Genomic DNA, 17,807 nt, shown 5'->3' on the forward strand with positions numbered 1-17,807 from the left:
TTGCTCAATGAGGGACTGGAGCATGTAATACGTGCTGTTCCAGCGCGTCTGTACGTCCTGCTGCAGTCTCTTTATTGGCTGGTTGAGCTGTCCCTGAATGTCCTCGAGGCGGGAGTAGGCTAAGGTAGAATATTTAAAATGCCCAACTATTTTCCGCCCCACTGCTAAAGCATCAGCTATGCTCCTCTGTGCTAATAAGCCTCCGTGAATAGCCAGTTGGAGCGTGTGCGCGACCCATGGCAGACTTGGGAGCCCTGCGTCATTCATGGCTTTAATCATGTTTAATCATGTTTTTGGCTTTGTCAAGAAGCACAACATGTACTGATGTTTTAGGAATACCCCATGTCTGGAGCGTTTCATCAAACACATGCGCTATAGCCTGGCTGGTGTGCGAGCCGCGCAATTGTTTTGCATGTAATATGGCTTGCTGCTGCGTGAAACTCGTCTATCCACTGTGAGGTTAGGCTAATTAGCGACACGGGGCTAACACTGCTTGTCCAAATATCCGTGGTGAAACTAAACGCAGAGGAGGCTTGCAGCAGGCTGTGGATATGTTTTTTCACGGAGTCGTGTAGTTTAGGCAGCTCCGTGTCAGTCATGTAGTGGCGGCTTGGGACATCATATCTGGGCTCCAGAACATGGAGGAGACGCAGGAATCCCACATTTTCTACCTCCGAGAGTGGCTGGTCACTCAATGCAATGTACTCGATAATTGCCTGTGTTATTTTCACAGCACGTGGATTGTCTCTGGACATTTTCGCTCGTCTTGCAAGAGTTTGATGCAGCGTGAGTTGTGTTGGTTTAGAAGCGTGGGAAAACTCTTTGTACTCGTTGTCGTGTTGGGATTTTAGGTGCTTGATTAAATTACTTGTGTTAAATGCGCTGCCTTTTGAGCCTCCTCTGGACAATTTTGTGGAGCACAATTTGCAGTCTGCCTTTGTTTTGTCGTCTTCATTCACTTTGAAATAATTCCACACGGCTGACATGTCTCGCCTCGCCTTCTCCCCGCTGAGCTGCAGGCGGGGCCTGGGGGTGGGAACTCGGCACCTGTGATTAACCCCTTACCTGCCGCTCAAACATAGACATTTCTCAGGCCGGTGTATCGGTCCCCGTTATCGGGGGACTTGTAACGAGTACTTTAGAAAATGTGGTGTTGAGGCCGATACCAGATACCGGTATTGGTGCATCCCTGCTTACCATAGTGATTATAGTCAGGTAAAAGGAGAGTCATTTTCATGACACTGAAAACTCTTAAGCTCAATTTACCCTTCTGTACATAATAATGTCCTTATGGATTATGAAAGTAGTCTGATTAATCTCACTTTGGTTGTTAGAAAGCACAGCTTGTTTGCAGTTTGGAAGGAAAACTCATCCTTTTAGCATCTTAAACACACCCTTTGCAAACTTCATACCTACAGCAAGGTTTTGAGATAAAATTTTATGACCTTATTTTCCTTGAAGAGAATTTCAGTTTATAATAAGCTGCAGGAACCCTGTTCAGTGTGATCGGAGAACAGCCAAGTCTCCTCTGATAAACCTCCACCTCTGCCACTGAAAACAGTTGATCTGAACCTGAAATAATGGCTCAAACTACACATTTTTCACATCAAACTGTTTAAGAAAACACTAGACAGAGTTCATCAAATATAACTAATGCTTTAAGTGTATCAGGATTTCATAACACAAACTTCAAATCAACAAGAAAACAGCTGCAGAACATGTGAATCAAAATACATTCAATAACATGTGGACTTCAAGGATAGCGTAAAGACACTAAAGAGAAACTAGGCAACGACAGGTTTCAAAAATCTTTAAAATGGTCATTATTCCCTCTATAAACAAGTACTTTTCAATAATCCAAATTGTAACTTTTGAACCACCAATTCTATATTTGGATATTTTTTAATATATTTGGTTTTCTGCAAACACTGTCCAATGGGTATATAGTACTGCAGAAACTGTAAGCCCCTGCTTACATGTTTGTACCGAGTAGGAGATGCTCTGTATGTTATTGTACATCTGTATAACAACAATAAAGGGATTCTATTGTATTCCAGCTTCCTGGATGAAACATTCAGGATTATATACACTGCAGGCCCAGAAATCAGAGCTACCTCATCAGATCCAAGTGTGACATCAGCTGACACTCTTTACAGGAGACTCCAGCTGAACTCTGTGGAGCCTGATCTCAAGGTTTTTAAGTCCGACCCTGAAACCAGAAGAGGATCTTTCTGTCTCTTCAGATTCATTGTGATCCAGTGATTTCAGTCCTGCATGATCACGCTGATGTTTGCGCAGAGCAGATAATGAAGTGAATGATTTTGCACATAGGTAACAGTGAAACAGTTTATTTACAGCGTGGGATCGTTTGTATTTGGAATTTGAACTGAGATTCCTGAAGCTCTTGTCATACTGGTCACAGCTGAAATTCTCTTCCAGTGTGTTTGTTCATGTTTGCTACGACCAGATGATTGCGAGAAGCTTCTGTCACAGTGTCTGCACTTGTATGGTTTCTCTCCGGTGTGGACTCGTTTATGCACTTTAAGGTCACCTGGAGTGGTGAAGGATGACCCGCACTGGTCACAGACGTGCTTTCTGACCCCACTGTGAATGACTTCATGGTTTTTTAATTGACTTGGTGTGGGGAAGCCTCTCCCACATTCTTTGCAGTAGTTCATTTTGTCTCCAGTGTGTCTACGTTGATGTATTGTTAGGCTCCATTGATTACTGAACATTTTTCCACAAAGGTCACAGTGAAAGTTTTTCCCACCACCACAGTGATGACAGGGTCGAGAACTGGATCCATCTGTGCCGCTCTGCTTCTAAACAAAGACACAAAGACAGTGTAAGTCAGCGAATTCCTTCAACATTTTTATCCTGAACATCGCCTGAAATAAAGAGCATCTCTGCCCACATCCAATACATTTTACTGTTTACATTATAACGCTCAGCTTACTGGACAAAATAGACTCTTCATTTGTAAGTAATCTACTTAATGGGAATGGTTAAACACCTAGATGCTCTACTCTGGATGCTGCAAGATACTAACCCCAAGCTGCTCTCCGATTTATCCATTGGAGTGTGAATGTTAGATAGAAAGGGGAGGAGCTTTTAATCGTTACTTTTTCCATCATCAGGAGTTTCAATAGATTTGTGTCAGATTTGACTGAATATTCTGTACATGAAGTTTTCATGTCTTATTTAGCTTTGAACCATTGTATACTTCCGTTTGTTTGCCTTATATGACCTATTGTGCAGAAATTTGGACACGCGCGCGCGCACACACTTTTTAAATTGCAAAAACGAGCTATTGGAATAATAAATAAAGTTGGATTTAAGGAGTCCACCAACCAGTTTTTGTAGGATCATCTATGTTAAAATTCATGGACATTATACATTCTAAAACTTTAGAAATAATGTATCTAGTTATGAAAAAGAATGTTCCAATTTGTATTTTAAGTATGTTTAAACTAAGAGATGGATAATATGATTTGAGGGGGTCTTATAAGTTTGAAATACCTAAAGTGAGAACCAATGTTACGTATAGATGTGTGTCAGTTTTGGGAGTGAAATTGAATACTTGAATGGACATTTCGGTTACTGTATGATTGAGTACTTTTATGTAAAACGATAATCTGTGTTCTCCAATAGTTAATTCTGTTCATCTGGACATAATGTTTCTCCCAAGAAATGTTTCGTCACTCATCCAAATGACTTCTTCAGTCTCAGCTGACTGCAGGTTTCCCCAACCTTATAAACAGTTACATTTGCATAATGACTGAAAACAGCCCACTGAGGAACAAATGGGCTGGGAGGTCAGTTCCTTAATCTTAATTATGCAAAGTCTCATGACCATTGATCAACAACCACTGACCAAAAACCACTGATCAATGGCCATGAGTACCATTCACAGAGAGTTGGGGAATGGCTGCAATCACAGCATTGTAAGATGGTGACAGATGTACCCTTAGGCCCCCTCTTTGATTCAGAGATGATCTTTCCCTTTTCACGTAAATGGCCTCCTTGACTCCGCCCTCAAACCAGCGTTCCTCCCTGTCCAGGATGTTACATCCTCATCCTTGAAAGAGTGTCCACTGGCCTGTAGGTGTAAATAGACCAGAGGTTGTTTGGTTTCCCCGATGTATAAATCCTGGCAGTCCTCCTGGCACTTAACAGCGTACACTATGTTACTCTGTTTGTGTCGGGGGACCCGATCCTTGGGGTGGACCAGTTTTTGGCGCAGCGCATTTTGGGGTTTAAAAGCCACAGAGACCCGGTGTTTAGAAAAAATGCGTCTCAACTGCTCCGATACTCCTGACACGTATGGGATCACTACAGGTTTTCGCTTAGGCAGCGGTTGTCCTTCCCTCCTGGATCAGCTGGAGCTTTCTTTAGGTGCCTTTCCAGCTTTGACAAAAGTCCAGCTGGGATAACCACATTTACTCAATGCCTTCTTTGGTACATCTGTCACCATCTTGCAATGCTGTGATTGCAGCCATTCCCCAACTCTCTGGGAATGGTAGTCATGGCCATTGATCAGTGGTCTTTGATCAGCGGGTTTTGGTCAGTGGTTGTTGATCAATGGTGATGAGAATTTGCATAATTAAGATTAAGGAACTGACCTCCCAGCCCATTGTTCCTTCAGTGGGCTGGTTTCAGTCATTATGCAAATGTATGTTTATAAGATTGGGGAAACCTGCAGTCAGCTGAGATTGAAGACGTCACTTGGAAGAGTGACGAAACGTTTCTCCCACAAAACGCTACATCCAGATGGACAGAATCAACTTTTTGGAGATTTACTTTCCTGGATGATTGAGAATGCATCAAGACGATAATCTGTGTTGTTGTTGACCAAAATAAATTTCACTTCACTTTCGAAAATTAAACTACATTCATTTGATAATTCAAAATAACTGCAACTGTAAAAATATAAATACATACCTCACAGTAACTGCACTTGTAGAGTCTCTTTCTGGTGTGAATTTTTTGGTGTTTTTTCAGGGAACGTGGCTCTTTAAAAGCCTTCTCACACAGGTCACATTTGTAAGGTCTCTCCTCAGTGTGGGTAAACATGTGGCTCTCTAAATCTTTTGAGTTCACAAAGACTTTTCCACACTGATCACAGCAGTAAACATCATTTTTGGTGTGAATGCGCCGGTGAACATTTCGGTGCCCTGACTGGGTGAAAGTTTTTCCACAAATGTCACAACTGTATGGCTTGATTCCAGAGTGAACAACTTGATGAATTCGTAAGTACCTACTGTGAGCAAAGGCTTTACCACAGTGATCACAGCTGTACGCTTTAACTCCACTGTGGATGACTTGGTGTGATTTTAAGCTTCCATCCTGGGTAAAAGACTTTCCACACAATTCACAGCTGTAAGGTTTAACTCCACTGTGGATGACTTGGTGTGTTTTTAGGCGTTCAGCCCGGGTAAAAGATTTTCCACACAACTCACAGCTGTGTTTTTTCTCTCTCTTTCTTCTTTGAGGTTTGTCGGCCTCCTGAGAGCGCCGACTTCTGGCTCCATGTTGTTCCTACAGTGACAGAGATACAAACAGAAGCAGTGTGTGAAATACAGTCGTGGAACAAACTGAAACTCCATTCAGGGTTTATACGCCGTTTTCAGTGTCAAATTCAAGCACTTTAAGCACTTTTAAGGTCCCTTTTCAAGCTTTTCCAGCACCCCCCTCCCCCTCCCCAAAAAAGAATGCGAATTTTAATTCTCATCACCTCAGTAAGACCATGTGGGAATTAAAAAAATAAAAAAAAAAAAAAAAAAAAAAAAATCATCCTAGGTGAACTTGAACACCTTTGTAACCCCTTTGTTAAGACATAGAAAAACGCACCACACAAAAATACTGCAAAAGGAACGGTCGCCTTATATACATAGTGTATAAACTCAAAATGCACATTTCACTTACAACTAAAGATGTGAAAATGTGAATAAACCAACTTGTTAGAGATATTCTTCTGTTGAAAAAACAGAAAAAATAAAAGAAATAAATAAGTCTTATCAGTGGATAATGATGCTTCTTTCCTGTGTGACAAAAAAAAAAAAAAAAAAATAGGAGACAGATGTTTGTTTGTTTCTCGCCCTATGACAGCTGGGATAGGCTCCAGCGCCCCCCGCGACCCTGAAAAAGTATAAGCGGAAGCGAATGGATGGATGGATGGATGTGTGTTTGTTTTTTAAGTTCATTTCCAATAAAACAGTTTTATTGCTAGCTACATTGCTGTCTGTATTATTGCTAAAGTCCTAAATGATCACCTTTAAAGCGTTTGTGCTAATAACATCATGTACAGTCACACAGGCATGGAGAACAGCACCGACTGGGAGAGGCGTTAAATAGATCACATAGTTCTATTCAACATATTCAACAAGACTTGAAGAATGCACAAGCATCTACTTAAAATCTTTTTAATTTATCATCTGTGATGTTATTATGTACAAGTCCAATGTATTTTGTTCATCTCCCCAAATAAACAGGCAGCCTTAAAGTATGAAATATTCATATACAAATACACATAAATGTGTCTACAGGCCTCAGTGTGAGCTTGAAGACATTTATAATGTTTAAGTAGTTTAATGTGTCGGTGCTGACAATAAACACATTTTGAATGAAAGCCGGGGAACTTTGGTAGCACAGAAACTAGTGGCTATTCTTTGTGAACACATGGATCGGTCCCTCATATTACCATTATTTCACCCAAAGGCACCAAGTTAATACTCAAAAAAGCTGCAGCAATACACACAAATATAAACAGTACTTGGTGACAACTTTGCTTTTAGCCTTTTAACCCTCTGGTTCAGGTACTAACTTTGCGTTTTGACTACTTATATTTCACCTTTAAAAACTGTTTATCTTGCCAATCTGTTATTTTCTCATTTTGACAAACTGTATCAGCACAATTTATCTAAATTCAGACAAAATTTAAAATACGAGTAGAAAGTGATATTTTGACTGCAAAAACCACAGGCATGTTTAAGGAATCATTTTCATAACTTGAAATGCAAATAGAAATTGTACTTTTTAAAAAAAATATGCACAAGTTTTGCAAACAACAAAGTTTTATGGTACCATTTACCTAAAAATGAAGCCAAGGCTCAGACGTTTTTTATATAACAATTTCAAACTATTTATAGACCAATCAGGTGTTCTGCATCAAATAAGATGACACACATATTATTTATGCAAATCCACTATAGTTTGTGTCACTATAACACAGATGAGAACAGCACAGGGATAAACCTGCAGGTGTGTCACTCAGCGTTTACACTGCAATCTGCCTTTGGTGGCTTTTTTACAGCAACTGTGACATTCACTAGTATAATTGACAGTGTTGGGTAAGTTACTTTAAAAAAGTCATTAATTACTAATTACTTAGTCAATATTGTATTTAAAATACTTATCTAATTACTGTGTCAGCAAAGTAACTTAATTACTAAATAAATAATTTAACTAAATACTTTTTAAAATCCGTATAAACCTTGAGTGGGCAAACAATAGAAATTAAACTCTTTAAACAATAAATAAAGTTTTTGAAAGACGGAGACTGTACAGTACGCAGAGGTAGCATCTCTTCCACAATGTAGCCTGCAATCATCTTTTTAAGCTCACCTTCAGACGCTTTCTGTGCTGCTGAAGTAAAATCAGGTTTTGCCTGCTTAGCAGGAGTTGCCGCGATGTTATCCATGGATGACGAACAAGAATCACCCAGAAGTGTTCGTCTATGCTCTCGTGTCAGGCGCTTCAGTAGATTACTCGTGCTATTAACAGCAGCCGATAGTTTTTTCTCCCCAGGACACAGCTTACATTTTACTGTAATGTTCTTGTCTGCTTGTTTCAGAAAAGTGAAGAGACGGGAATATGTCCATTTCATAAAACAGCCACTCGCTTCAGCCGAGTCCGACATCTTCCGCTTTAGAATACGACTGTGCAGCAAACTGGCGCGAAATGACGCACAGCTGCACTACAGCGATGGAGTTTACTTCTACGTTTAGAAGACAAATGACTGAAATTAAATAATGATATTCAGCGAGTTTAATTATTTTACAATGTAACGAAAGTACATTTAACAGTAATTAGTTACTCTACTTTTTCAGTGGAAAAGTAATTTAATTACAGTAACGCGTTACTTAGTAACGCATTACACCCAACACTGATAATTGACACACAAAACAAAACAACGACTACACTACACACTAACTACACAAGATGACACACTAACTTGAGACTCCAAATACGGTAAAACGTCACAAATCTCTCACGTATCAAAACTCTCTCTCCCTCTTTCACTGGTCATTCCTAAAACTTCCCCCTCTTCCCAAACAACCAGATGCCACATGTTGCCATATAATTTTTTGATTGGTTGAAATGGTATATTTTCCCACCAATAGGGAAGGAGTGCTTTTCCTTTTTTCAATCACAAGCAAAGCGTGTTTGCTAGTAGTGATGGGATTTCCGGCTCGGCTCACTAAAAAGAGACGGCTCTTTCGGCTCCCAACCTGCTCTTCAGGTTGTTTGATGGTTTAATTAATTTATTATTAACAAAAATATAAAATTGTGCAAAAAAAGAAAAAAAAAAAAAGAATTACTACAGTGGTTTTATTTATATATATGGTGGCCCCTAGAGACAAGGCACGCACAAACTCCAAAACACATTTCTAGCGTTAACTGAACTTCCAAAACAGAGCTACCTAGATCACTTAAGTTACACAATTGAAAGCATATGTGTATTGTGTGTGTATTTATACACAAACGTTCATATATATTCAAATAATTAAAAAAAAAAAAAAAAAAAGTTCATTTACCTGTTTACCACACACCAAATCCCTTCCCTATGAATTCAAACAAGGATGGAAAAGATAAAGCTGCTGTTAACATCCAGCTGTGCACACAGTTTCAATAACAGTGTAACTGTGATATTTTTCCTCACCTTTTGAGTTGAAGTCATTGTTTCCTCTGCAGTGGCTGAGCTGAGTCCAAATGGCTGAAACACACAAACAACGTATATATTTTTTTATTTATATATATATTTTTGTCAGGGATAAAATACATGTATATTCTTTCTATACATCTCTCACGCACACACACAGTTTGTAAAATCCTTGTCTGGATTCTAAAAATAACGTCTCTGTTAAGTTTTGTATTGTTGATTGTCATTTATGCTTAGAAACATCTACTTATATATGCTTAGAGTTTTATAATTAGTTGCAGATTGGTAGAGGTTTGATCCTTGATAGTCTGCATTAGAGAGGTCGTACCTTGTCTTATTGTTTTACGGTAGGATTAACGTAGCTACGTCTGTTCTAGTCTAAGTGTTTTTTGTTTAGATGAACTGCTGGACTTCCTCACCGTGTTATCTAGGGTGAACCATCTAGGGGGAGACTACCCTCTTCCTGACCAAGGATGTACCTTTTGTGCTTTCATGTTATATGAGCCTTTGATCAGCAGTACCACACACACACACACACACACACACACACACACACACACACACACACACACACACACACACACACACACACACACACACACACACACACACACACACACACACACACACACACACACACACACACACACACACACCACTCTTTGTTTGTATGTAGACGTCATATGTTAATGACCCTATGCATATTCATGTAACCACAATAAAAGGAGTGCTATGGGGAACCTGGGTGAGAGTCTGACGGAGGTCAAGTGGTGGAACGACACTTGGCTCCAGGCAGGACTCCCTCATGCATGAGTAACAAGAAGAACTTTGCCTACTTCGTGTCTTGCTTGCTGTGTAATTATATTGCCTTCAACGTTCCAGCGAATAGGTTCAAGCTACAAACCTATCAGTCTCTGTGAAGGTTCTCAGGCATCCAGATTGTGGTAATTTAAGGAGCTTACACTATGCCAGCCAAAAGACTCAATTTTGCCACATTTCCACAACTGCTGCCCATAGTGGAGCTCATCACAGCCAGGGAAACCACCATAAAGATTAATAAATTACCACAACCTAAATCAGAACAAATCAGGACCAAAGTCTCAGCCACTGTCTCCAGTGCAAAAGTTCCTACATCAAACCTTATAATACAAGAAGAGAAAGCAGTCACATCCCTGAGAAAAAGGCAACTGTTGTTCGTAACACATTGGATTATCAAACAAAAATTACTACTCTCCTCAGTGGCAACAACAACAAAAAAGTTTAGTTCCCTATGAATTCAAACATGGTGATAGAGATGGTTCACAAGTTAATCTGACTGTATAATGAAGAGACAAAAAATGATCCCTGTTGTCTTTCACCCTCTACGCTGCAGACCTCTCCATCAACTCCCCACGCTGCCACCTACAGGTGAGGACTGTGATGAGCCCTCACCTGTATAGGTACCTGGGTGTTCACCTGAATAAACTGGACTGGAGCCACAACGCTGCGGCTGAGGTCATTTGGAGTCCAGGGAGCACTTCTAAAGACCTTCTATGACTCTGTGGTGGCATCTGTCATTTTTACAGTGTTGTATGTTGGAGCAGCGGTTTATCGACAGATGAGAGGAAGAACTTGGATAAACTCATCAGGAAGGCCAGCTCTGTTCTGGGATGCACCCTGGACCCAGTGCAGGTGGTGGGAGACAGAAGGACTCTGGCCAAAATAACATCTCTGATGGACAGAGTCTCCCAGCCCATGCATGTAGATGTTGCTGCAGAGCTGCTTCAGTGACAGACTGCTGCATCCTCGATGCATGAAGGAGCGTTTCTGCAGGTCCTTCCTCCCTGCAGTGTCAGACTGTACAATCAGAACTGCTCCCAACAAACAGATGTTTACATCAGTGCTGTAACTTGACACTATTTTATCAATCGATTCAAACTACAACCTGGGTTTGCCTCTTATCTGTATTTAATTTTAGTAACTGTACAGTACTCTGTTTTTGGTAACTATTGTCCTTGAAGTAAATTTGTTAAAAAATTGTATGTTTCTGGTCCGTGTCCTGTTTGTTTGTATATGCGTTTTTCTTCCTACTGTTACAACCAAATTTCCCCTTGTGGGACAATTAAAGGATTATTCCATTCTATTCTAACAATGACTGGTTTTGGTCTTTACATTCCACATCGCTGGCATTGCATCTTTCAACATGTTTCTGGGTGGCAGTAATGAACTGAACGACATTTGAGACTGCTCCAGCTGCTATATGATAGTCAGTAGATCTGCTACAAACTGGAGATCATATGCAAGTTTTGCAAATTAAATCATGAATATTCCTAACTTAGCATTAAAAAGAAAGATTCCTAACTCTCCTCCACACTCAAAAACAGATGACAAACCAACTGACACACCTGTGTCACTCACTTTCTTAAATCCACCCACTCTCACAGGGTCGACTCAATCACACTGGGTCTATTTATTACTAATTACAGTGTAACTAATCACTGTAAATTCACAGTAAATGCCATCTCCTTACAAATATTTATTAAATTGACCATACGTATATAAACTGTATATAACTACCAACTCTCTTTGTGAATATAATTTGGCATTTCTTACTGATGTAAATAAATACATAATGATTTCATTCAGTTTAAAGGTTTATTTGCAAGACGCAAAAAGAGAAAAAATTGAAAGTTACAAATGTATTGTGTATGAAACAAATTCAAACGTCGGGGAAGATGTGTGTCACAGGTTACTCTGGCTGTAGACTATGGCACTTGGCCACAGGTGGCGCTAGTTCACTCGACACCATTTGAGTGCACTAGTGATGGGAATTCCGACTCTTTTTAGAGAACCGGGTCTTTCAGCTCGATTCACTACAAAGATCCAGCTCTTTTGGCTCCCAACCGGCTCTTCATGTTGTTTTGTTGCTTTAATTAAATTATTATTAACAACAATATAAAATAATGCACAAAATGAATTACTAATTTAAAAAAAAAAAAAAAAAAGTAGTTTTACATATATGTTTATTAGGGCTGCCACAGACGATTATTTTGATAGTTGACTAGTCACCGATTATTTTTGCGATTAGTCGACTAATCAGATCATCATCCATTGGACGTAAAACGTACAGCTTATTGTACCAGCAGCATCTGCTCTTATATAACTATCATTAGCTTACAGCTTTAAGTGTTTAAGGTCTGTGCTAACTAAAAATAAAGACAAGATGATAGTTTACTGAATTTAAATGAAATTTCCAGATTGTTTCAGTGGAGTTTAATAAACTCAGCTGTCTGGTCCTTGCCATCTAAAATATAATAGGACACTGGAGTATATTGAGTTGTCTGGTTGACGTTTATTCAGCTGTGTAAAAACTATAACTTTAATCTCAGCCAAACTGATTTACTCAGGAACAAATAAAACACTGAAAAAAGCCAAACAATAACACTTTTAAGTTATCTAAGTGACTTATATATCATGTTTAACCTGAGTAGCGAAAGACGGCGGTGGGTTTGAAAACGATTTGCCGGGAGTCCGGTGTTCTCACGGCTCTAGTGAGCCTTGAACCTGGGCTAGGTATTGACCTGTTGTGTAACAGACGTCTCCAAAAACGTCGGAGCGCTTTTGAAAATATGTGGTGTCTTGATAAACTGAGCAGATATTTGAGGTTTACACAGCTACATTCTCGCCTGAAAATATGTTAAACGTGTATTTTGTGACCCAGAAAGTATAATAAGAATAATATTAAAACTAAGTAGTTGCCGCTATTGTGGGAAACTGAGCAAGGCCGTGCTATGAATTCTGCGACACAGCTGCTTCTTCTTCGGGGTTTAACGGCAGCTGGCATCCTTGTACATGCAGTGCTGCCATCTTCTGTTTCAGTCCGTTATTACACTCTTAAATCCTGCTACTTATTCCTGCGTCTTTTGTGATCTTACAAAGCTTCAAACGTCACGTCGACTATTAAATCAGTCGTCAACGATTTTGATAGTCGACGTAATCGTGACTAGTCGACTAATCGTGGCAGCCCTACTGTTTATATATAAATATATGCGTGCTAGAGACAACGCACGTACAAACTCCAAAACACATTTGCAGCGTTAACTGAACTTCCGAAACAGAGCTACCTAGATCACTTTAATTACACAATTGAAAGCATATGTGTATTATTTGTGTATTTATACACAAGCACTCACATATATTCAAATAATTAAAAATAAAATGTTCATTTGTGGGTTTTGATAATCGATTAAAATCGATTCTGGCTTGGATAACGTGATATCGATTCATTAAAATCCTGAATCGATTTTTTAATATAAATTTATTTTGCCCTCAGGTGAAACCTCACAAAATTTCAACAACCACCAAACAGCTAAAACAGGAAATGAGAGCAGGTACACGGATTCTGCACAAAGACGTAAACACAAAGCACGGACCGGTGGATCAGAATCAGTGAGATGTCGCCTTTCTCACCTGACGGCACGGACACGGTCGGGGCTGAAACCCGACAGCTCGCCGATTCTAATGTTTCGGCGGGTCCGCGCTTTGTGTTTACGCCCTTTTTGCGCTGATTCTAAAGCTGCAGGTTTTATCTCTCACCAAACAATATTGACCGAACCAGCAGCAAAAGAAGATCCAAACTACGCTTCCCATAAATTTCGCCATGGATTCCCTCTTAGTTTTGCCATTTTGCTTCCACTATGATAAAAATCACACTTCATGCACAGCTCTCTCTCTCTCTCTCTGTCTCTCTGTACTTCAAGAACAGTTTCCTTTCTAAAAATCTGTTTTCTGCATTATTCGCTTGCTTGTTACGCACAAGTCTACCGTTGTTTACAGCGCTGTCGGCCGCTGTTTTTTTTTTTCCTTTTACTTACTTTCGAGCTTAGCGGTGTCTCTAATAAAACCGCTGTAACGTCAGAGGTAATGTTCATGTGTTGATTAAAGGTTTTCTTTTGTTTTTGACGTACTGCAGAATATTTTTATAAAATCCCAGGCCAGGAAAATCACCTTCATGTTTTTCTGTGTTTTATCTTCAGCTACTTTGACACAAAGGCATCAGCTGTGACGCTCACACCTTTGATAAAGTTTTGCGAGTGTCAGCTTCCTTTTTATAGATACAAAAATATGTAAATGTACTGATCTGAATTAGAATATTTCTGACTGAAGCAAAATTTCCCAGATTCAAATAGAATCGAATCGTGGATCAAATTGATTCGGGACCTTGTGAATCGGAATCGAATCTAGAAATCAGTAATGATACCCAGCCCTAATTAAACCCAAATTAAAATATGAAAACAAAAACAAGATGCACATTCTCTGTCATATGGACCTGCATGAATAAACTTTCTGAATCCTTTATCATCCGCAACTGAAAATAGTTGTGGATCATTACTATACCTTTCTAATGTGACGTTGTTGTCCCTGGCTCTCTCTCTCTCTCTTTCCCTCCAGCTCTGCTCCTGTGCTACTGCCTAACTACCGCCCTCCCCCCTCCTCCCAGTGCAAAGCACAGGCTCGTGTGCAGAGTGAAGCGGAAAAAAGTGTGTGAGAGAGTGAGAGAGAAAAAAGAAGAAGAAAAAAATCAACAACAACAACACGGCTCCCAATAAGGAGTCGGCTCGCATCGTTCACTTTAAAGGTCCGACTCTAAGAGCCGTTTCGTTCGCGACCGACACATCACTAGAGCGCACACATGGTAAACTGCACGCTTTAGTTGTGAAGCAAAAACACTGAAATCTGAGTAATAAATGGTACAAGAGTATCGATAACGAAGACAAGATTCTCCATATCGTTTACTGTTGGTGTACCGTGAAGAGCATCATTGTGGTGACGTTTGTTTGTTTGCCGTTTTCGCGATCGCCTCGTGAGAATATCACAAGGTAAACGCGACATTTCAAAACACTTCGTGGTTCAACAGCAAGTAGACTGACGGATTGTGTTTGAGAGAACCTCAAAAATGTCACAGATAAAAGATTTGGTGTTTTTGCTGGTTTGTCAGTAGCGGCTCCTCAAAAGCATGTTTACCATACAGCTGTTCGATTTACGCCAGTTAATCTGGAACACCGGTTAGCTACGATTAGCTTTTAGCCCAACATCGATCTCGGCTCGCTTGTCGCGCATCCACCTCGCGCACACAGGTTTCGACGGGCCGACGCTGAGACGCGGCGGCGTCCTATCCCGTCTATTTGGAGCTCACAAAATGCCGCAGCAGCGCAGCATGTCTCCATCTACCTGCGCTTGCTGGCGTTTTACTACATCCAAACGTTTTGGTCGGCTATAGGCGGTTTTTCTGTAGTTTCGACGGACTTTACAATTTTACATTAAACCAGAACTTAAATAGAAAAAGACGAAATAGCACCATGGTTTGGACCCTGCGACCCATCGCGCCGCTATCCAAAAAAACCAAAAAACACTGCAATACACTCTCTCACTCTCAACGTGTTCACAATAAACTGTGAACAGACACCGAGGAGAGCAGCAGAAGACCTCATTCAGGAGCTAAACTCAACATGAACTGAACTCACAGTAAAGTTAGCTCGGTGCTTACCTTTAGATGAGCCCACAAACCGAGAGAAACTCCGCGATGAAGCTGGAACTCTTTCCAAACACAGGAAACAGATCAGGGAGCAGAGACCCACGTGGTTCACGCTGATCTCAGCTACGATCCAGGAGACAAGGGTGGGCAGATCGATGCAGATATCGATCAGGACGTTGGTAGTGGTATATGATCGATACTATTGTTTTTTTCTTTCCTCCAAGGTCACTACTTCACTCCCGCTTCATGAAAAAGCAGCTCTCTCTGCTCGACTACTCTGCTACTTTGCTCCGCCCCCTTCTTCCTGCTCTGCTTTAAATCGTTGCTGTGCGGTAACGTGACTTGGAAACTACATTTGGGCTACAGAGATGGAGGAGAATCGTGTGGAGATACTTTACTGCTGTAAATGCAAACGACAATCCAGTCAGAGGTCCTCTCAGAGAGTGAAAGAATATTCAGGTCGCTCATTTAGTGCTAAAAGTAAAGTTTCAGTTATGTCTCATGTTGGACCTTCATGGGCTGATTACCTATAAACTAAAAGCTAACATTAAAAGTAATGTCAGCTTTCGTGTAAATGTATAATTATTGTATTGGAATTTAATTAAAAATTTTCGGAATTCAAACTTTAATTGTTTTTATGTCCGAATAATGTAAACACTTTTTGTGTTTCTTGTAAAAATCATTCTTATTGATGTAGCACATTTAAAACAACAGAAGTTGATCCAAAGTGTTTTTCAGACAAACACATTTACATTCCACATCTCCAAAGATCACAGTTTCAAAATGTGAAAAACTGTGAAAGCTGCATTGGTTGTTTTAATCAACACAACAAAACACACAAACAGTGGAAAGCAAAATTCACACACATTTCATTTATTTATTTCACACTTGGTTCAGCAGTTTCAACAGTTTTCTTTCAGACAAACAAACCATACTTTCTTTCGGTATAGCACTGCAACCATGCCTGAAGTGGGAGCAGGAAGAAGAAAATATTCTTATTAAACCCTGCCCCCTGTCTGTGATCCAACTTATATTACAAGTGGACACCAAAAACCGAGGAACAAACGAACATATATCTCCAGGTCCTAACGCAGACAAAACAAATTTACAATCAGCAATATACCACATCACATAATAACAAGGAGAAAAAACAAGTGAATAGAATAAAATGAGGCAAAAAATGTAAAAAAGAAAAAGAAAAAAGGAAATCTTCAATTAACTCCAATTTCATTCATATTCTTCATATTGAATTATCATCTAACAATTTTTAAAACAATGTAAATTTGTACAATTCTTTAGATTATAAAGAAGAGAGTTCCACAGTCATATACCCCTAACCGTTGGACTCATTAATCTTTGTGTAGTCCTAGCTAGCTGATGCTTAAAATGAAATTTCCTTCTGTCTTCTCCCTCCAAACACATTGAAAATAAACTTTGTAACTTGAAAGGCAAAATATTATTTTTAGCCTTAAACATAATTAATAGTGTCCGTAGTTTCAGTAAATATCCTAATTTTAATAGTTTTTTTCTATAAATAATTTATTTGGATGTTCTCTATATTTAACGTTATGAATCATTCGTATCATTTTCTTCTGTATTAATTTTAGAGGGTTTTTAGTATTAACCAATGTATTTCCCCAAACTTCCACACAATAACTAAAGTATGAGAAAACCAACAAAAAACGTTGCTCATTGATTTGTAGTCTAATAAATCTTTTACATTTCTCAAAATATAAATGTTTTTGACCATCTTCTTTCTAATGTACTCAATTTGTGATTTCCATGTCAAATTTTCATCTACTATTACACCCAAAAAGCGAAACTCTTTCAATCAGTTCTCCATTAATGGACATAATAACTTCTTCCTTTACACAATTGTCAAATATCATCAATTTCGTTTTTGTCAGATTCAAAGATAATTTATTTACATCAAACCATTTCTTAAAAATTTACATCTCAGAAACCATGATTTCATATCTTTCAAATTCTCTCCTGAGCAATTTGTGTCACCTGCAAATAAAATACAATTTAACCTTTTTACCTTGAGGAACGCCCAATACAATCTTCAATCTTTCAGAGGTGTTCTCGAAACAATGTACATATTGCAGCCCATTTTGTAAATAACTCCTTAACCAATTCAATGCCACTCCTCTCACACCATAATTATACAATTTAGAAATCAAAATAGAATGTTGTAACGTGTCAAAAGCTTTTTTGTTTAAATCAACAAATACCCCAACTGTGTATTTATTATTATGGGTTGCAGATTAAATATCTTCAATGAAAGTCAATAATGCCAATGCCGTTGATCTATTTTTACAAAATCCAAATTGATTTTCATTTATAAGTTGT

General features: G+C 39.2%; 1 protein-coding gene across 1 annotated transcript in view; it reads right to left on the reverse strand.

The window, feature by feature from the left end:
* Window positions 1-1,640: 1,640 nt before the first annotated feature.
* The window catches only part of LOC120717281 (zinc finger protein 239-like), a 37,371-nt gene continuing 21,204 nt past the window's right edge, over window positions 1,641-17,807 (reverse strand). Inside the window, exons 2-3 of the mRNA XM_040005223.1 lie at window positions 4,942-5,538; window positions 1,641-2,822 (exon numbers count right to left, since the gene is read on the reverse strand). Coding sequence (XP_039861157.1) covers window positions 2,352-2,822; window positions 4,942-5,538 — 1,068 coding nt within the window. The 3' untranslated portion in view covers window positions 1,641-2,351. The remainder of the gene's footprint in view (window positions 2,823-4,941; window positions 5,539-17,807) is intronic.

This window comes from Simochromis diagramma, unplaced genomic scaffold (genome assembly GCF_900408965.1).
Source record: "Simochromis diagramma unplaced genomic scaffold, fSimDia1.1 OVJJ01000097.1, whole genome shotgun sequence".
NCBI classification, from domain to species: domain Eukaryota; kingdom Metazoa; phylum Chordata; class Actinopteri; order Cichliformes; family Cichlidae; genus Simochromis; species Simochromis diagramma.